The sequence below is a fragment of the Canis lupus genome, chromosome 30 (genome assembly GCF_003254725.2).
Source record: "Canis lupus dingo isolate Sandy chromosome 30, ASM325472v2, whole genome shotgun sequence".
Lineage (NCBI taxonomy): Eukaryota > Metazoa > Chordata > Mammalia > Carnivora > Canidae > Canis > Canis lupus.
Genome location: NC_064272.1, coordinates 8,035,409 through 8,056,291, shown reverse-complemented (window position 1 = coordinate 8,056,291; position 20,883 = coordinate 8,035,409). Strand labels below are relative to the sequence as shown.

The 20,883-nt window shown below is 46.0% G+C and overlaps 1 protein-coding gene and 1 long non-coding RNA gene across 3 annotated transcripts; one reads left to right on the top strand and one right to left on the bottom strand.

The window, feature by feature from the left end:
* The first annotated feature begins 3,622 nt into the window (after nucleotides 1–3,622).
* On the top strand, nucleotides 3,623–20,540 carry RMDN3 (regulator of microtubule dynamics 3). Of its 2 annotated transcripts, none has more exons than XM_025473167.2 (13): nucleotides 3,623–3,756; nucleotides 4,078–4,271; nucleotides 6,090–6,282; nucleotides 6,715–6,858; nucleotides 12,777–13,062; nucleotides 13,874–13,976; nucleotides 16,711–16,771; nucleotides 18,224–18,299; nucleotides 18,432–18,509; nucleotides 18,926–19,024; nucleotides 19,221–19,274; nucleotides 19,362–19,442; nucleotides 19,888–20,540. In XM_025473167.2, exons 2-13 carry the CDS (start codon nucleotides 4,085–4,087, stop codon nucleotides 19,939–19,941), a joined length of 1,416 nt encoding a protein of 471 aa, XP_025328952.1. In that variant the 5' UTR covers nucleotides 3,623–3,756; nucleotides 4,078–4,084; the 3' UTR covers nucleotides 19,942–20,540. The 2 variants fall into 2 exon arrangements, with proteins under 2 accessions (XP_025328952.1, XP_025328953.1); XM_025473168.3 differs by having other exon boundaries at nucleotides 3,628–3,756; nucleotides 4,180–4,271.
* Nucleotides 15,289–19,406, bottom strand: LOC125754082 (uncharacterized). Its single transcript, XR_007407446.1, has 2 exons — nucleotides 19,285–19,406; nucleotides 15,289–16,033 (listed from the first exon to the last, which is right to left on the bottom strand). It is a non-coding gene; the product is annotated as an uncharacterized LOC125754082 (long non-coding RNA).
* Nucleotides 20,541–20,883: the final 343 nt, after the last annotated feature.

The window sequence follows — 20,883 nt, the reverse complement described above, 5'->3', positions numbered from 1 at the left end:
ATCTTACAACAACAACAACAACAACACACTACATTTTAAACTACAATGAGATACTACTTCAGTGATTTGCCAAATCAATCAATCTGTAGACATTGAGTATTGGTGAACAGGTCTAACAACTGGAATGCTACTGTTGGAATTGCAAAGTGTTGTGATTGATACAGTCACCTTGGAAAACAACTTGGCATCATCTAGCAAGGCCGATGTTGTGCATGGGTATGACCCAGCTAAATGCCTCCTAGATAAACCTCAAGAAAACTCACTCATCAGGATACATGTATTAGAATATTCATCACAGCACTGTACGGACTTAGCAAAAAAAAATGGAAAAGGTCTTTATGTCCATCACAAGTGGAGTACATTTTTGGTTGATTGATACAGTGGAAACTGCATAGTGATGAAAAATGCTAAGTGAAAAAGTAAATTCTGGGAAAATAGAGAATAATTCTACTTGAAGCTCAAAACCTGCAAAACTAAACAATACATTGGAGATAAAAACATGATTAAATTATAATTCAATAAAAAATGTGTAGTTAAATTATAAAGAAGAGTAAGGGAATGATAAATGTAATATTCAGGGCAGTGTTTACCTCTGAGAGAAGTAAAACAAACCAGGCAGGGACAGCCATTCAGGAGTCTTACAAGGCAAAAGCGATGTTCTCTTTCTCACAGTAGGACCTGGGTGCTAAGGGTTATTATACATGTCCACAATCTTTATTGTATTATATGTATAATTTTTTTAGCCATTAAATATTTAATAAGAACAATTGTTTAAGTGTCAATTACCTTAGTAGTTAGACGCTGGGGGGCGGGGGGAGCCACGGTCTGAGGCATTTGACTATGTTGCCTCTCTTGGAAGAGCCACGTGGGCAGATCTCTGGCTGTTTGGGGCAGAGATGAGAACAGGAATTTGGGGTCTGCTCTGCTTTCCTCTCTCTGGTCAGGATGGGGTGAGGAGGAGGAGACAGGAAGGCAGTGCATATCTCGGGCTCCCAGGGCTTTATTACATTTGCAAAACTGGTCTGCAGATGCCACACAAGATAGAGAGCTCGCTCCATCCAGAATCACCCACCCCGCTGCTGACTGCTCTGGCAGCCACATGCCCACCAGATAACATCTTTAATATCCAGGGGGAAATGAATTCCCCCGCTTGGTCTGCCCATCTGGCCTTGCCTCTTGCCACAATTTATCTGGCAGATCTTTCTCCCCTGCAGAAAGAGGAGAAATTGTTCTTCTACAACTCAGTTTTTCATCATGAAAGCATTATCTAAGTGGCCAGGCCTGGATATTGGTTATTCTTTCTTTCCTTTCTTCCTCCACATTCAGCTTCTATGGGTGGCGTCTGCATTGGAGCTCAGGGGATGTGGAGATGAATTGAGCACGAACCCCATCCTGGAAGAGTGAACACTCCAGTTGGGTAGCCAGACTAGAAAGCAAATAATCATGGCACCAAATGTAATGGAGGTAACGAAGCCCCAGGAATAAAGAAAAACAAAAGATTAAGTCCACTAAGGTGGTAGTCTGGGAAGATTCTCCAAAGGAAATGGCTTTTTATTCTCTCTAAAAGTTAATATTTTTTCTTATTACTAAAGAAACACATGCTTATCTCTGAAAAAATGAGAAAAATTATGGGAAAAGTCTATAAAAAACACTCTTTTCTCACCAGCAAGACAATTATAGTGTATTTCAGGATATACCAACTGAACTAAATCCTTAAAAATTAATAGGCGGTCTTGGTAAATTTCTATTCCTTAAGCTGTGGGGTGGGAACCTTGTCTTTAAATTGTTCTTGTTCGTTACAGTGTACATTATATTAAACGTACTCTCTTATTTGTAAAATATCTCACAATTAAAAAGTAAATAGAATATCTAGTCAAGGATTTGAGAAGGACTCTTAGATGTTTCAGCTGTGTCTAAACAAAATTTTAACTTGAAAGAAATGCTGATGGTAAAACTGGAATTGTACTCCTGTATTTTCAGTTTTTAAAAATATAAGAAGTTACATAAAATCTCAAAAGTAAAGTGGAATTATAAAAATCAATGGGCCATGGTGATGTTAATATAAAATAAAAATAAAAACTTTTTAAAGAAGATTTTATTTATCCATTCATTAGACACAGAAGAGAGGCAGAGGGAGAATCAGGCTCCCTGCAAGGAGCCCAAAGCAGGATTCGATCCTGGACCTCAGGATCACGCGCTGAGCGGAAGGCAGATGCTCAACCGCTGAGCCACCCAGGCGTCCCTAAAAATAAAAACTTAAAACTGTCAAGTTATTTTACCAGCAAAAACATAGATTTATTTAGGAATAGCAGAGGTTTGCAATCCAGGACAATGAACCTGCAACAAAACCGTAGGCAAGTTCAACAAAGAAGAGGAATGTTATTTTATGGAAAAGAAAGAATTTGGGAGGAATTGTTTTGAACACCAATCTATTGAAGAGAAGCAAGAGTTTAGGGTGATGATGGTTTCTCATTGGCGGGTTTGTAGGGGCAGGGTAGCCCATTTATTGCAGGAGATGCAATGTACATCTTTTTCTGTGGGAGCCTGTAACTTATGATTCTCTTCTTCTTCTTCTTTTTTTTTTTTTATGATTCTCTTCTGTTGAGATTCTTCTTTTAGGGGTCTGTAATTGACAATTCTTCCTGTAATTGACATTAAGTGGTATAGTTGCCCCTTCCAGCCTTCCTTTCTAGCAGCCTGTGTCCACTTTAGTGGTTTCCCTTTATTAATTTTCACAATGGACACAGAACTCCTGAAGAATACAGATTTTTTTAAAAAAATGAAATGGTTTCTGAGTCAATTTAAGCAGAGATCAACTCAAGTTTCAGCCAAATGTTTAAAAGGTGTTATCATTAGAAGAATGAATCTCATTTACATTTTGGAAATGGAAACCAATTTTTTTTTTTTTAGATTTTATTTATTTATTCATGAGACACACACAGAGGCAGAGGCAGAGGCGGAGGGAGAAGCGGGCTCTCTGAGGGGAGCCCCCGGGGGACTCCATCCAAGGACCCTGGGATCACGGCCTGGGCCAAAGACACTCAACCACTGAGCCGGCAACCCAGAAAACCAATTTTTAACCCTGTTCTTGATTAAGGTGCTACAGATCATGCAAGGTTTAAGGTTTTTTTTAGTGCTGGGGTTTGCATCTATTTTATGAATTTTTAAGCGCCAACCGGCAGGAGCTGGCCCTCGAGTCGGGGATCTCGAGCAGGTAACCACCAATTCACCTGCTGCAATCTGAAGTGCCAAACGGGCCACTATCTTGTGCTCAGTAATCGAGTCGAGTAAAAATGCACAAATAAATCAAGTCGAAATCAAATAAAGTCTGAGTTCTGACAGTGTGTCAAGGAAAGGTGGGGAGCAGGTGGGGTTGTCCAGATCGATCACGCGTTGGTCTAGGCACAGGCGACGGTAGACGCAAACGGAGACAGACATTCGGGAACTGCAGAAAAACTGGTGTGACTGGAGGGAAATGGAACCTCATCTGGCCAGACAAGGTGCTGCGGGAGCCTCCGACCTGGTCTCCCCGGCTCCTCCTCCCCACCTCCCTTTCCCGTTCCTCGGTTCCCCTCTCCCGCTCCCTGCCGGCACCGCCCCTCGGCAAGAGCGTGGGCGGAAATGGGGCCTTGCAGGTCATCTCTCCGCGCCTACCTAAGGGCGCGCCGGGCTGCTGGCGCCGCTCGATGACGTCACGGTCATTGACAGCGTGCGGCGGCGGCCGCGGTGGCTGCTACCCGGGCTGGGGGCGGCCGGGTAAGGGTCTGAGTCGACCTGCCCGGCCAGGGCGTCCTCCGGGGGCGCGGGAGGTGGCCCAGGGCTTGCAGCCGGGGCCGGGGGGGCCGTGTGCAGAGCCGTGGGGTTGGGGGAGGGAGTTAGGAGGCCCAGAAACCTGACTCTGAGAGGAGGGCGGCGGGTGTGCTGGAGGGGAGGCCCGGCAGTCGGGCACCGGGGTCTGGCGGCAACCTCCGGGCCGGGATTGGGGTGAGGGTAGTCGCGGCCTCGGGAGCTTGGGGCTGGGAGGAGCGCGCTCACGAGTCTCTCTCCCCCTGGCCCCGGTGCCTCGCGCGGCTGCAGGTGCAGCATGTCTAGACTGGGGGTCCTGGGCGGCGCCCAGGCCGGGCTGGGACTGTTGCTGGGCACCGCCGCGGGCCTTGGATTCCTGTGTGCCCTTTACAGCCAGCGGTGGAAACGGAGCCAGCGCCACGGCCACAACCAGAGCCTCCCTAATTCCCTGGACTACGCGCAGACCTCAGAGCCAGGACGCCAGGGTACGAGCCGGTCTCCTGAGACCAAAGTCATGGCTGACGGATAGGCCTAGGGTCCGGGCTGCCTTGAGAAGAGCCTGTGGGACAGGAAACGGAGGGGGGTGGGTACCTGAGGGTTTCACCTTTTTGTAAAGCTTACTGAAAAGGCAAGCAGTCTTCCTCTTCTGTACTTTTTCCTATAATTGCAGGAAAAGGCTTGTGAAAAGGCTGTTTAGCTGTCACTTTTAGTTCAGGCCACGTTTTAAAGGTACTTAGTGTTGGGTGAGGTGTTTAATAAGTAGAGAAAGTCCAAAATAAGGCAAAAGGGAAAACTAACCTCAGGGGAATTAAGCCTTAAGGCTTACGTGTTCAATTATGTGTTGGAATTTGAAAGGAACTTGGAGACTATCCAAGTTTTGTTTTGGTTTTGGTTTTTTTTTTTTTTAATCCTTTTTAGGAGAAAATCGAGATTCAAAAAGATTATGTAACTTTACCCAGGTTGTCACAGAGCCATTAAGTGGTAGGATTGGGCCTGGTCACCTGGTCCTGTGGACTTCCAGGGCATGGATGTGGGGTGCATATACAGTAGAAGCTTACTGTTGCTGGAAGCCAGCCACAGCTGAAATAGGTAGTGCTTTTGTCACTTTGACCTTAAGTCATTTGAGCAAGGTATCTAGGGCTGGTTCAAACCACTCTCAGGTGTGTGTAATAGAGGAGCATTGCGGTCACCTCATCCCACGTTAATTGGGAATGAGTGTTTTCTCTGATTACCAAATGCCAGATGGGTTGGAAAAGTTAGCTTTAGAAGAGTCTCCAAAGAGCTATCAATTTAGATTGCAACTGTTTGTCCACATTTTATAACCTACTGGTAACCTAGTAAATGTGCTTGTCTTTCCTTTTCCTTGTGGTTTGTAATTTCTTGGCAGTAGATGTTTGGAAAATGTGGGCCAAGTTCCCAGAGATTTCTTTTTTTTAAGTTTCGTTTAAGTGATCTCTATACCTGACATGGAGCCCAAACTCACGACCCCACGATCAAGAGTCGCGTGCTCTACCAACTGAGCCAGCCAGGCCCCCCAGAGATCTTTCTTGCTCTACATTCTTGAATAATGTTGGGTGTGTACTGTAATCCAACCTAGACCCTTAACTAGATTTCCTTGAACGCATTTGTGCTTCCCTGGACTGTGGGTCCTGCCTTCCTGGTTTCTTTATTTTTACATTTTCCAGTAGAGTTGCCTTGGGTAGCTACCAGTTTATTAGCATTTATTGTTGGAATTGACCCGGAGCTCAGATGAGGGCTCAGGAATGGTGTTTTTCCTATGGGGAGTGGATGGGCTTTTCTCAGCATACCTTTTCTCTAAGTGTCTGCTTTCTCCTTGCCTTTCTCGAATGATACTAAATGAAGTCCCTGGGAGGAGCTCAGAGTTTTCCTGGCTCTTCTTTGTGAAGTGAAAGCTCAGAATTTGAGTAAATTCCCTTTAGTTTTGCTGTATAGTTAGTACTGACTGCCTGGTATCTGGGAACTATCCCGGCAGGCCAAGGGTTTGTTTTCCTCTTACAGGGCAGTGCTCTTGGCAAGCATTTTACATTACCTGCTAAAGACCCCAATGTGGAAGGTTCTTGGAACAGAGTGGGCTCTTGTTTAGAAATTGGGATCTTGATTTTTTTCTTTGAGTAGTTACTCGAGACTTACTACCAGGACGTAGCTGTGAACATAAACTATCTGAGCCTCAAGGGTTTTTGTAAATTGAGCTCCAGTGAGAAGCAAGTGTTCTTAAATTCCAGGTCCAAGGTCTTTCCCTCACCCTGCCTCAGGAGCATCACTGTCTGCTCTCCTTCCTGCAGTGAGGCTTCTCCGAGCAGTCCCAGGGGAAGCGGGAGATGCTGCAGTGCTGCTCAGCCTTCCACGAGAAGGGCAGGAGGAGGTGCTGGACCGCCTGGACTTTGTGCTGACCAGCCTGGTGGCCCTGCGGCGGGAGGTAGAGGAGCTGAGGAGCAGCCTGCAGGGGCTTGCTGGGCAGATTGTTGGGGAGGTCCGGTAAGTGATGCAGCCCTCTGTCCTGCCTTGTTCCTGCCCGCCAACTTTTCCCAGCCCCTAGAGCTTTTTCAACTGGGCTGTGCCCTGGCCTTTGTTGCTGTGTCTAAGGAAGAAGCCAGTTCTATAACTTCTCACACAATCGGCAGGGAAGCTGTGTGCTTGGTACCTTGCCTTCCATAAGTTCCTTGCCGCTTTTGGGCTCTTATGGTCTGTTGTAGCAGCTGAAATGCTTTGTTCTGATTTACCTGGTCTGCCGCTGCAGGCTGGGTCCAGGGAGAAGCCTTTCTTGTTCTCCTGAGGGTAGAAACCCAGGATTTTCTCTGGCTTCGGCCCTTTAATGAGCAATAGTAGTAAGACGTTCCCTCATGGGGAGGGGAAAGACAGACTGTCTGGGGCCCAATAGCACCATCTCCAAAGGGGCCTGCCTTTCAGATCTCATATGGAAGAGACCCAAAGAGTGGCTCGGCGGCGAAGGTTCCCATTTGCCCGGGAGAGGAGTGACTCAACTGGGTCCAGCTCTGTCTACTTCACGGCCACCTCCGGAGCCACGTTCACAGATGCCGAGAGCGAAGGCGGGTGAGTCATTTCTCTTTTAAGCACTTGTGGCTTCAACCAGGTTATGTTTTGTAAAAGTACTATTTACCTATGGAAAATTCACACTGAGCTGCTATAAATAATTTTGGGAACATGGTAAAGGTATAAATGAATAAAATAGGGAATTGGTTAAATAAGAAAAACCATCCACCTTATGTCACCCAGGCAAATGAAATGTTAACAGTGCTTATTGTTGCATCTGTCCTTTCCTCTGAGTAGGTTTTTAACACAGTTACTGTAATTCTTATTTGACTATTTTTTTAAAAGATTTTTTATTTACTCATTTGAGAGAGAGCACAAGTACAAGGGAAGCAGAGGGAGAGGGAACAGCAGACTCCTTGTTGAGCAGGGAGCCCGGTGAGGGGCTTGATCCCAGGACCGGGGATTATGACCTGAGCCGAAGTCGCTTAACTGACCGAACCACCCAGGAGCCCCTGTTTTCATTTCTCCTATAACATTAGTTGGGCATTTGCCTGTACTATCACAAGGACTTTATAAGCATTTTTTAATGACTTTATTTCCTTCAGTCAGTGGCTAAGCCAGGTTTATAGAGCCTTCTAAGCACTAACTGTGCTCCCCTCTCCTAGAAGGTCCTTTCTTCCCACATGGGAGGTTTGCTCATGCTCCCGTGCCTTTACAGGTTGGGAGCTGGCTGTCCTGAGTGCTTGGTAGCTCAGCAGGTCTGACCGTAGGCCTTACCGTGATAACGGGGAACAGCAGCAGGAGTCTTGTGGACAGCCTCCAAATGTGGTCAGACTAAGGACTTTTTGATTTGAAGTCACTAGTACCATTTTGAAACTTTGGTCTCAACCATGGAGTCTGAATGAACATCTTTGTTGTGGTGCCTGATGCTGTCATTGGCAGCTTCTACCCTTGTCTGCTGGTAGCTCTTTGAGGTCTCGAGGCTACCTTTCTTCCTCCCCAAGGAAAAGAGTGGCACAGAGAACAGCCCAGCCTTCTGCTGGGACAGAAGGACTGATTCAGCTATAAACATGCAGGGTGATCTTTGCAGCAGTGGCCTTCTTTAGCAGAAACACCTTATGATATTAACTAAGTTATTTTTCCCCTGTGGCAGACACCTTGCCAAGGACTTTAGAGCCATTTCCTTATCTAATTGCCCTGGGGATCCTATGAAGTAGGTGCTGTTCTTCCTTTTTCTCCGATGGAGACTTTAGGCTTAGCAATGTTTGATGCCTCACCTAGAGTTATACAGCTATTAAGTACAGGCTCAGGTGGGCTCATCTGCAGGGCTGTGAGGATCTGTGATCTAAGGCATGGCTTGGTTGTGGGGGTGTGGAAAGGCTTTTACAAGAAGACAAGTCCCATGCAACCCTTGAGAGTTCTTCCCAAGCTGCCACAGCTCCCTGCCCAGGGAAGACCCACCTATGGCAGCACAATCTATTCAGTACCTCTTACTCAAAAAATTTCAGCCTCATTTTCTTGTTTGGGACAATACATTCTCCTGCCTCTCCTCATTTGGTTTTCTAAGAAAATTAAGAATATTACTCTCTTTTTCCTTTTTACTGCCACTGGGCATCTGTCCTGGATTTATTAATTGCTCAGACACCTCTTGCAATAAGCCAAGTCTTGGTAAGAGCTTTAGTCCTCCATTTGTGACTACTGTAGTTGAGGTTATCTGATCATTCTTATCTGTATCATCAAGGGCTAGTGGGCGTGGCCCTTTTCAATTACCTAACACTTCTGTTTCCAGAAGGCTGTTAGAGGAGGCAGCAAAAATGGAATTCATATTTGACACATCTGGACTGAAAAGAAAGAAGGACAAAGTAATGGATAGTAGATCCTGAGATTTGAGTTTTTCTTTTTTTAAAGATTTTTAAAATTTATTTATTCATGAAAGACAGGCAGAGGGAGAAGCAGGCTCCATGTAGGGAGCCTAATGTGGGACTCATCCCAGGTCTCCAGGATCACACCCTGGGCCGAAGGCGGGGCTAAACTGCTGAGCTACCCGGGCTGCCTGAGACTCAAGTTTTTCTTTTCTTTCTTTCTTTCTTTTTTTTTTTTTTTTTAAAGATTTTATTTATTTATTCATGATAGACACAGGCAGAGACACAGGCAGAGGGAGAAGCAGGCTCCATGCAGGGAGCCCGATGTGGGACTCGATCCCGGGTCTCCAGGATCATACCCTGGGCCAAAGGCAGGCGCCAAACCACTGAGCCACTCAGGGATCCCTGAGACTCAAGTTTTTCTCTGCAACCCGTTGAAGCAGGTCACTTGGGTGGGAAACTAACATTTGTAGGAGGATGGAAAGAAAGAGACGTCATAGCTCTGCCCAAGATCAGGACATAGAACTCAAGGCCTTTAATGATGATTTTAAGAAGTTGTACAAGGGACACCTGGGTGGCTCAGTCAGTTGAGCAACCGATTCTTGATTTTGGCTCAGGTCATGATTTCAGGGTGGTGGGATTGAGCCCCCAGGTCAGACTCTGTCCTCATTAGGGAGTCTGCTTGAGGTACTCACCTTCTCCTTCTGTTCCTTCCCCCAGTTCACACATGTATGTGCTCTCTCTAAAATAAATAAATCTTAAAACAAAAAAAGGTACAAACTTCTGGGAATTGTGAGAGCCAGGGGACTGAACCAGGGAAGCTTGTTTTGCTGCTTAGGGCCTCCCTGGGGCTTTGAGGGTCATAAATGGAAAGACAGGCCTATCAGCCACCTGTATGGGACCAGAGGAACGGTGGTTTTCTTAATTACCAGCAGGCTTAGCCCATGACTGATTGTGGCATGTAGAAGCTGATGGTGGTACATGGTGCAAGACTCTGGTTTAGCTGGCTGCTATCTGGGGCAGTGGCCATGGTGAATAATTCTTTTTGCCATGGTTGGTGCCATATAGGTCAAGGGGGAATTTTGGGAGGAGACCACAAACTATGGAATGGTTTTGAACATACGGGACCAAAGGAGGCGTGCTTCTTTGAGGGATGAAAGGCTGAAAATATTTAATAGCCTATGCCATTGAAAGCTGTATTCCCTTTTTCCTTTTCCAAATAAAATAGCAACTTTGAGCTCCCAGGGGACCAACTGTGGCAGAGGCAGAATCACTGTGTGATTCATGTGGGTCCATGAGCTTGTTCTTTTTTTTTTTTTTTAAAAGGTTTTATTTATTTACTCATGAGAGACACACAGAGAGAGGCAGAGACATAGGTAGAGGGAGAAGCAGGCTCCATGTAGGGAGCCCGACGTGGGACTCGATCCTGGGTCTCCAGGACCTGGGCCAAAGGCAGATGCTCAACCGCTGAGCCACCGAGGTGCCTCCATGAGCTTGTTCTTAAACACAGGACCAAACATAGCTTTAGTTCTCTCCTAGTCCAAAACCACCTTATCCTAAAACACCAGCTTCTCCAGCAAGCCTTCTCAGCCAAGGATTGCCCGAAACCTCATTGCCACTCCTTCTTGGCCATTTATCACCTCATTTACATTGCTCTTATCTACCCCACCACTGGGAGTCTCTCAGCCCTGGTTGCCTTTGAATGCTTTAGCTCAGCCCCTCTAAAGGGGCTTAGGAGGAGTCAAAAGAAAGAAAGTTAATTATCAGAAGGGAATATGTGTATAACTGAGTCCTTGATCACTGACTTGTGGGCCCTCCTCAAGGGGTAGAGTAGGGTAGCTCTGGCCTCCGCGGGAGCCATGGGTTCTCTTCCGTTTGTGGGAACAATGTGTTCCAGCCAAGGGCACAGCTCCAAAGAGCCATCTCAAAGGTCCCTCCCAGGCCCTGGCAGATCTCAAAAGCCCCAGGGCATGTTAAAAGGACACCCCTGTCCCTGGTGGATTTCTCCCGGGGCTGGATTGGTGTTCTGAGATGTGTGAGAGCATGGTGTGACTATAGAGACAGCCTTCATACCTGCGGAAGCCCCGGAAGCTCATGGGGGCTGATGTCTGTGCTCATTGAGCAGGTGCTTGCCCACCCGCTGCGTGCCAGCCAGCAGGGTGGCAGATTAGCGAGGCAGCTCCCTGATGTGGGGCTGAGGTGTGATAAGAGCCTCCCTGCCTCACAGGCCCCACCAGCAAAGTCCCTCCTGACCACTCCTCCTGCTCAGCCATGCGAGCTCCCTGGCAGTGCTGGACATCCCTCCTGGCTCAGCTCACTGGAGAGACTATGCTGATACTTATGCTCTAGGAGGGAGAAGAGCAGGGGTCCCTCGCTGGGAGACTCCTGATTTGAATGCCTTATTGGAGGGAGTTCAGCAGGCAATAGTGTCTCCCCTTCTTTCTAGTAATAGGAGATGTGAGACTCTAGCTCTTTATCCAGATAGCCCATTTACCCATCTTGCCTTTGGGCCTGCTGGGCTGAGTAGGAGGCTCTGGTAGACTCTGATTTGATTCTCTCATTTGGGCAGGTTATTGTCCAAGCCTTCAGAATTGGTTGGGAGTCTGTCTAGGCTGCCTCTGTGTGGTCTTGTTCGTCACCACCCAAGTTCATTGTAAATCTGATGCCACTTCTCTTTGTCCCTTTAATTTCAAAAGTTTTTACTGCAGATTGCTAGAGGGGAAAGAAGTTGGATAATATATTTAAAAGTAAGGTGAAGTTAAGGTCAAGTTCCTGTAGTAGCTGTTCCTGGGGCCCTTTTTTAGATGAGTGTGGAAGCTCCTCTGTGAAGCAGCAGCAGGGACTGGGCACTCGGTCTGGTTGCTCACTTGGTACCTTCCAGACGAAGCCTGCCTCCTTGTGTCTGGCTTTCTGGCCTACCACTTGCAGCCAGACTTGATGCTGTTTTGTCCTGCCTTTACTTGTAGGTGCCTCGCTCATTTCTCCTTCAGGCCTGTTTTATGCCAGGCATAGGTATCCTGTCCCTATTTTTCATTCTAGGATGGAGGAAGGCATATCCCTAAATGATCCTAAGGTCTTGCCTGTGCTTCAGAACCTTCTGGCTCTGACTGAATCTGCTTTTCTTTTACTCAAGTCTGGAGGTTTCTCTGGTATCTGCTTCCAGGCCCTAGAAGTCCGACATTGTCCTCTGCTCAGTTTTTGTCTGAGTCAGTTGGCAGTTGGGGAGAGCACCCTAATCAGCCACTGGTGAAAGCCAAGATCCAAGAGAAACGTGGCCTCCTCTTCAGGGAGTGCTGGGGGCTCCAAGAATAGACCTATCCTTGGATAGGTCCGGCTTGTGGCGGCCCCAGAGATACCTTCCCAGGTGGTTCTGTTTGCATCTTCCTCTCCTGAGTGTAGCTGCAAAGTGGCCTTTCCCCTCCCCCAGCAAGTTCCTAAGGTTTCCAGGTGCTTTTCTACTGTGGTTCAGGTTTGGTTGCTGACAGGACAGAGGTGTACCTTGAATTGGGAAAGAAAATGTAGATATTTGGGTTGCCCATGGCCTCAGAGGCTGGCACCCACCCATGTTGTTTCTGGTGGGTGCTTTTGGCTGATAAAGCAAATGTGACTGACAAACCCTTAGCCAGGCTCACATCTACCTCAGATCAGCTCCACCTACATTATGGTTTTTATCTTAAGTATTCCTTTTTTACTTATAAAAATGTATGTTCACTAAAGCAATCATATATGTTAAAAAGTAGAAAAATTTCCTTTAGTTCTTTTATCCTGAGTTCTACTAGCAACATTTTGATGCATTCCTTTCTAGGCTGCTGCTTTCTAGCCTTTTTCTTTTTCTGATTATCTAACCAACTTGGTGGTAGCTCAACAGGGGGTTCTCATATTGCCCCCAGCTGGTCACTCTTTCCATCTAGGATCATTTTCCCAGCCCATAGTTCCCATAGGAAGCTTTCTCTCAAGCACTAATTTCTGCCCCTAAGTGGTAGAAATGGTTTTTACATGGCGCTCTGGACAGCAAGCAGCATCATAAGAGCCCTTCTTTGTGGGTGGGAGATAGAGCCTAGAGTCCTGAGGCTAATACTCTCCCTTGACTCTGTCACTTACATTTCTCTGCCACAGTTACACAACAGCCAATGCTGAGTCTGACTATGAGCGGGACTCTGACAGGGAAAGTGATGACGGGGAAGATGAAGTGAGCTGTGAGACTGTGAAGATGGGGAGGAAGGATTCTCTGGACCTGGAAGTGGAGATGGCTTCGGGCCCGGTGGCCAGAGCCCCGGAGACTGGAGGCTTCCCTGGCCTGGACGATGTGCTGCCCCTCCTGCAGCAGGCTGACGAGCTTCACCAGGGCGGCGAGCAGGGCAAGCGGGAGGGCTTCCAGCTGCTGCTCAACAACAAGCTGGTGGTAAGGCTCCAGCTGCCTGTCTGCCCTTATAGCCTCCCAGCCCCCCTGCGAATGGAGGAAGGCCACTGTAGTTTCTAAGCCTGCAAGGTGACATAGGAAGGGAAATGAAGGTGAGGTGACTGGTTCTGCATGTATCCCTCAGGGTTGCACATCCTATTCCAAGTAGGCCATGCACTGCCTCTTGGGGCCTAGGTGTACCGCCTGCCCCAGAGCTTCCTCCCTATGGTCGTCTGCCTCCTATAGAGCTATTGCAAAAGAGCTCTCCTTCTTAGAGTAGAGAGAAATGTAGAAAGAGCTGGAATATTCTTTTCCTCTTTTATTTCCCTTGAGGTAGAGCCCAAGCTGCCTGCCCTACTTGAAGTTTCCATCACAAGTGACAAATGTGTAGGTCACTCAACCACAGTTCCCTCTTCTTCTGGTTAACTGCCAGAATTTGTGCTCACCAGCTATAAATGCCCCAGTTAGAATTTTTCCTTTTCTTGGGCATTTTCACATTTTTCACTATCAGCTAGACTTCTCATTGTGCCTCATTTCATCTTGGAGTTGACCTTTCCTCCTCACAGTATCAGGCCAGAATGCCCTCACTCTGAAGGTTATGCAATCTACTGGCTAGAGATGACGCAGCATCAGTTAGCTAACTGCAGGTGCGAGGTCGTGTGGGGGTGGAGTGCTATGCATAAGGCTGGCCTGATGTCAGTTTGTAACACTAGCTTGGAAACTCAAAGGTAGGGCATGGGGAGAAGGCCAGAGCCCCAATTCTCTGCAGCTAAGGAAGAGGGGCCTCATCCATCCCTCTCTGTTTGGTCTGCAGTATGGAAGCCGGCAGGACTTTCTCTGGCGCCTGGCCCGGGCCTATAGTGACATGTGTGAGCTCACAGAAGAGGTGAGCGAGAAGAAGTCGTATGCCTTGAATGGTAAGTGCTGACAGATTCCTGACGGGAAGGTGACTGACTGACTCTAAGCATAGAGCTGGCCCGTGTGTTTGGGGCTCTGGGGAGCCACCAAGATTTAGGCTGTGGGGGCAGTTGTGGCTCATTTACTCACTAGGGACAAACTGGTTCTCAGGGACTTCTTCCTTCTTGAGATAGCAGTCTCTGCTTTCCCTGCACATCGTGATTAATTACAGGTGTAAATGTTTTTAGGGGTAGCCATATCATACTAGCATAATTCTTTGTTCTCACTCCCAAGCTGTAAGAGAGGCCAAAGTCTGCTTTCTTAATCTAATCAAAAAAGAAGTGGTTTTCTTTTCTTTTCTTTTTTTTTTTGCTGCTGCTTAGAAATCTGGTTTGAGTTATGGAGGCTGTAAGGCAGGTATTCTCTAAGAATATGAGTAGAGTGTGTTTGGTGAATGCCTACAAGAAGCAGTTTGGAAGAATGCTACTAGCTTAGGAGTCCTAGGGATCTACCTAACAACTGTTGCCAAAATCTGTATCCTGGCAGGTAGGGTGCATATGAATTATACCAAACTCAGGGCTTGTCCCTATCTGTCATGTCATGTAGAATCATGGGACTTTGAAAAATCACTGGTTTTGTGGGGAAGATGTGTCCTGCTTAGCCACACACCACAAGTTGGGCACTGTCAGCAGGCTTCGAGGTCTTGTGATTCAGTTAGACATCTAAAGTTAACTGTTGGGCAGCCTGAGTGGCTCAGCGGTTTAGCGCCGCCTTCGGCCCAGGGCGTGACCCTGGAGACCCGGGATCGAGTCCCGCGTCAGGCTCCGTGTATGGAGCCTGCTTCTCCCTCTGCCTGTGTCTCTGCCTCTCTCTCTGATTGTCTCTCATGAATAAGTAAATAAGTAAATCTTTAAAAAAAAACAAAAAACTATCCAGGGCGCCTGGGTAGCTTAGTCGGTTAAGCATCTGCCTTCGTTTGGCTCAAGTCATGATCTCAGGGTCCTGGGATCAAGCCCTGCATTGGACTCTCTGCTTGGCGGTGAGTTGGCTTCTCCCTCCCTCCCTCCCTCCTCCCTCCCTCCCTCCCTCCCTCCCTCTGTGATCTCTCTGGATCTCCATCTCTATCAAATAAATAAAACCTTCAAAAGAAAAAAAAAAAAGATATCCACTTTGGATAATTACTACCTCCTCACTTAGAAACATTGAATCTTTGCTAATGTAGAATGTGACAATACCTCAAGGTCATTGTTTTAAGCATTTGTAGAATTGTCAATAAAGAACAGGCCATCGCTTCTCGGCCTTTTGGCTAAGATCAAGTGAAGAACAGGCCAGTTGAATTGAATGTTTATTGATACAGATCCTCTGAAAGATGATCTCCAAGTTTTAACAGACGGTGTTACTGTTTGCTTTTTTCTTTTTAAAAATTTCTACATTCCTTTCTAAGTTTCACAGCCCTGTATAAGTCTGCTCCTGCTGTAGGACAGATGGAGTATCGTTAGAGGTCCTCCTAGAATTTCCCTTTTTAGGACCATCCTTCATGGGTCTAAAGGTTTTCATTTTGTTCTCTCAAAGTTGGACTACCACGAGGCAGCCGTTCTGTGGGATCTCAGGTGGGGTATCTTTTCATCCCTCCCAAGTTGGCAGGAAGGTACTCTCAGCTCTTATTTTTCTAGTAAGATCATGCTTTGAAGTGGGTAGAGAAAAATCCACTAAGACCGTGTCCCTCACTGATGGAGCCACATATTGTTTAGAAAGCGGAAATTGAGCTTGGGGTGAGGGGAGAGTTTCTTATCAATCAGCTTGAAAAATATTTATACAACATTATACCATAATTACTATCATTTAAGTATGAGGAAACATTTCACATCAGCCAGCCTATCACCTCAACCCATTACGTTTGCTCCAGCTTCTCCATGTTCCTTTTGAAGTCATCTCCATTTTAATCAAAGGAGAAATCCCATTTCGCAGTGTGTTCCTTTCTCCAGTGTTGTAGGCATGATGTTCCTCAGCTAGAGGAGATCCTTTTCAAGAGCTTTCACGTTTAGGCCTCGATTTATCAGTCTTGCTGCCTAGAAAACTAAGCAAATGTCATCTCTGGTCAGACATTTGCCTCTGTTGAGTTTTGGTCTAGAGCCCTGATTAATGTTCTTAGATCATAGAGTTTTTTGAGAATTTGATCAAGTCAAGGTAGTCCTTCTGAATAAAATGCACATGTACCTAAAATTTCATACAACTTCAGAAGGATTCATAGACCTGAAGCATGCTCATAATCCTCTAGGGTAGGGTCTTGTTAGGGACAGTTTGATTGCCATTGGGTTCTTTTATATTTAAAAAGCTGAGGGGTACCTGGTTGGCTCAGGCGGTTAAGCGTTAGACTCTTGGTTTTGGTACAGGTCATGATCTCAGGATTGTGAGGGCAAGTTTCACAGGGGGTTCTGTGCTCAGCATGGAGTCTGCTTGAGATTCTCTCTCCCAACTCCCACTGCTCAAGCACACTCTCTCAAAAGCTTTGAACACATCAGGTAGGTGTTGTTAAAAGGTAGCTGAGCAGCTGATGAGAGAGATAGGAAGATTGAGGTGAAGCAAAAGTTATCCCTGAGAAACTATTTGCAGCTTTCACTCTGTTCAAAATCAAAATTATTCTAAACAAGTTCAGGTTGGGTAGGGTTTGGTAAGAGCTAGAGCAGTCATTCTTGCCACAGTCCCTTGTGGAAGTGTGCCCTTGTTAACTCTGGATCACCTTTGTCCCTACAGGAAAAAAAGAAGCAGAGACTGCCCTGGAGAAGGGGGATGAGAATGCTGAATGTCACCAGTGGTAATAACACTCTGCAGGGTTCTGAAAAGAGCTAGCATGAGTTGAGTGGAAGAGAGCCAATTCTCTGCCAGAAGAAACAAGGAGAGGGAGCTCTGGCCTTTATTACCATATGGCTGGGCCTAACCGAAACCAGGGACACAGGGGAGTTTTCTTTGGAAGGGGCCCTGGAGAGTGAGGCAATGGGGATTTTGGAGATTTTTTGTTGTTGTTGGGGCTTGGAGAAATATGTAGCTTTTTAAGAGTCATCCTAGCTACAAAATTTGTGGATTCTTGGTTTTTCATGGAGGCCGGCATAATTTGTAGCTCCTTTGCCCTGCACAAGCTTTTCTTTCCCCTAACTGCGATCCCTGGCTGGTGGTGGACTTGGCTTCTTTGCTTGGCTTGCATGACTTAAAGTGAATGTGAACTCACCCCCAGGAAGTTTAGTTTATTAGTTTACTAAAACATCAGTCCTGCTTGTTGTCTCATGTGAGGCAAAGTTCTGCCAGCTTCCATGGGTCAAGGCCAAGTTGTGTCCTAGGGCCTTGTTCCAGCACCTCAGAGTTTTAGTGAAAATTCCCCTCCCACCTCCCCCTTGCTTTCCATATTTCTGTCCTCAGATTCTGTCTGCAAGAGTTTAGAGGCCAGGTCATTCATTGCCACTTCCCTGTGGAATTCCTTTGAGCTCCTAGACTCCCAAGGGTAGAAACTAGTCTCATACTTTATTGGGGAACAGCTGGCTGGATGAAATAATGAACCTCTGGAAGTGTCTGATACAAATGCCCTTGAATATTTAGTGAATATATGAAAAAGCAACATGGGTCTCTAGACACTCATTTGTCAACTGTGCTTCTAGAAACAATGCCGGGGGTGGGGGTGGGTAGTGAAGCTATTGTTTTTGAAGAGCGGAAGATGGGAAGCTGGCTGGCTGTGTTCCCTTGGGAGGGAGTGGAGGACTGAAATCTGAAGCCTTTCTTCCTCTGCTTCTCTTGGCTCCCAAATTAACATGAGAATTTCCTGGAGTATCCCATCCCAATTTATCCTGGAGTACAGCTTCCCAAGGATATGCTTATATGCTTCTTAAGCTAATGAGACCTGCTCAGGAGATAAGAAGCAGTGTACTTAGGTTCCTTACATTTTGATGCTGATTATTAGAGATCTGCTTTTTAAGTTTTTATGACCCCCATTGGCTCTACTCATTCTATGGGGAAATGGGTGGAGACTTAGACTGAAGCATTGCCTAAATGTTAAGTATGAGAAATTTACTGTGGTGGATCTACTTTTTGTACCTGGCATACTTTGGAGGATTATGAGACTACCAGTGTTTGCCAAAGAATATTGGGACCACAGATCTGTGAAAAAGAGGAATTTTTATACATATGGAAATGCTATTTTCAGCTGTAGAGTGGGAAAGGGACAGTGGATGGGAAGCCCGTTCCTTGTCTCTGAGCTTGCTGCGGCTTTCCCCCTTAGGTATGCAGTGCTTTGTGGTCAGCTGGCTGAGCATGAGAGCATCCAGAGGCGCATCCAGAGTGGCTTTAGCTTCAAGGTGAGGAAAGGCTTCTTTTCCTTCCCTTGTGCTGCTCTTTCCTAGCTCCTTGCAAAGGGTGTTCCTACAGTCTCTATGACTTGCTCTTCTTCCCTTAGCAATTCTGATGTATATTTACATTTTTCCTCTCAGGAGCATATAGAAAAAGCCATTGCTCTCCAGCCAGAAAACCCTATGGCTCACTTTCTCCTTGGCAGGTGGTGCTACCAGGTAAGCTCAATTTCAGGGCCTGACATTGGGGTTTTAAGAGTCCTGTTAACAGGGATCTTGCAGTGAAAACCTGGGAGCAAGATCCTCAGCCTGGTCTGGCTCAAGAGCCGTTTCCTCTGAATGGTGCTATTACTGGTGACTTGACCAGACCTCTTTGACCCTGTTTTCATATTTGATGTTCTTAAAGATACTAAATTTTTTATTCATGGGGCATCTGGGTAGTTCAATTGGTTAAATGCTCGACTCTTGGTTTTTGCTCAGGTCATGATTTCAGGGTTGAGAGGTGGAACCCATATCAGGCTCTACACTCAGTGAGGAGCCTGCTTGAGATTGTCTCTCTCCCTCTGCCCCCCTCCTCCCCAGCTTGCACTCTCTCTCAAAAAAAACTTTTTATTCACTTTGATGTTTTGTGGCAGGTCTCTCACCTGAGCTGGCTTGAAAAAAAAACTGCTACAGCCTTGTTTGAAAGCCCTCTCAGTGCCACTGTAGAGGATGCCCTCCAAAGTTTCCTAAAGGTATCAGGAGGGGATGGATTTCTTTCTGGTAGGGGACAATTTTATGCTTGCCTGTTCTATGGGAAAATCAGAACCACCTGGACAGGATATAAATATAGAATCCCCTGGATCTAGACTGGAAAGTTCTATTTAATAAACTTCAGCCTAACTTAAATTTGGCAATTCCCTAACTGAAATGCCTTCCTCCCTTTTCTAGGCTGAAGAACTACAGCCAGGATTTTCCAAAGCAGGGAGGGTATATATTTCCAAGGTAAACTCACCTGCCTTTTGCAACATAGATGAAAGTCCAGTCTCCTGGTGGTGTTTCTCCCAGGTTTTCACTGTTGTCTCTTTTCAGTGCTACAGAGAACTAGGGAAAAACTCTGAAGCTAGACAGTGGTTGGAGTTAGCCCTGGAGCTGCCAGATATCACCAATGAGGTAATACTTTGAAGATTTTTTTTTCTTTTCTTTTCTTTTTTTTTTTTTTTAAGATTTTACTTTTTATTCACGAGAGACATAGAGGCAGAGACACAGGCAGAGAGAGAAGCAGGCTCCTTGCAGGGAGCCCAATCTGGGACTTGAACCTGGAATCACACCCTGAGCCACCCAGGCATCCCTGAAGAGCTTTTCTAATACCAGATTCCATTATTGAATCATGTGACCTATTCAGGAAAGAAAATCTTCCCTTAAGGTCTTATTTCCCTATATAGAGTCTATATTTTTGCATATAGGCTCCTTTGTATATATCTTACCTGGGAAAGGAGGCAGATTCCATAGGCGGCAGGCTATCCTGGGAAAAACAGAGCTCAGAAGGGGGACAGTATCACTGGTTTGGGAAATGCTGGCTTAGATTTTTGAGTACTGTCTTATTTTGTCTCCCTAGGATTCAGCTTTCCAGAAGGACTTGGAAGAATTGAAAGTAATTTTAAGAGAATAGTCACATTTCAGTGACTTGAAGGAACTGCCCTGCTTAGATCATCCGGAATCTAAGACTGCTTAAGTGAGGGTCCTGACTCCCGGGTTTGACCGGTATACATAATCATTCCCCAATTTCTTTCCTGTTGCCCCCTGGTTAATTTATTCTAATCCCTTATCTGAAATTGGGGAAGCACTTAAGGCCTGGATTGCTGTAGAAGTGAATTCTTGAAAAATCAAGAGTAGTATACATAGCACTGAAGGCTGCCTTCAGCCTGCTGATGAGGTGGATGAACTTCAAAGAGCTATAGAAACAAAACACAGAACTTGTACTCCCTAATCTTTTCTATTAATATTTAACACCAAAGTATAGAGTTCTAAGGCTGTCTATCTGGGTAAAAGGAAAGGTCAGGGCAGCCCATGGATAGTGCCCTCTTCTCACGTATCATGTGAATTTTAACTATTCCTGGGCCGAGAGGCTGGACGACTTCACTTCCAAAGTCCTGATAGCTTTTGGAAGGACACCAGTGTGTAAGGCTTAGGAGATTGTGGAACAATGTTCTGAGGAGTTGCCTGGAATATATTTTGGTACAAACCTGAAATAAACCAAATTTGATTATATTCCCCTATGTTTGCCATCAGCTCCTTTCTTGCTTGACATTTCCGTAATTGTTTCCTACTACTGAAACTAATGCAGACAAATAGAAGATAAATAGCACCAAATAGTTTAAGCTCTTGGGTTAGTTATATGTAAAGCACAAAGAGCTTATTTTAGCCTAACAAGGCCTATTCCACCTAGTTCACGCTTAGGGCCAAAATCTCACCTGATAAACTCCCATCTACAAGAATAATTGAGACAAGTTTATAGGACTCAAGGATTAAAATACTTTTATACAAGAACCAAACTTCTATTCCAGAATCTGCCACTCTGCCTTACTATATACCATTCCATGTTTGGTTTGTG

Coding starts and splice junctions, on each gene's coding strand:
- RMDN3 (XM_025473167.2), top strand. CDS start 4,085: ATGTCTAGACTGGGGGTCCTGGGCGGCGCCCAGGCCGGGCTGGGACTG. Junction 19,025..19,220: donor CCCTCCAAAGTTTCCTAAAG/GTATCAGGAGGG, acceptor TCCCTTTTCTAG/GCTGAAGAACTACAGCCAGG. Junction 19,443..19,887: donor TGCCAGATATCACCAATGAG/GTAATACTTTGA, acceptor TTGTCTCCCTAG/GATTCAGCTTTCCAGAAGGA.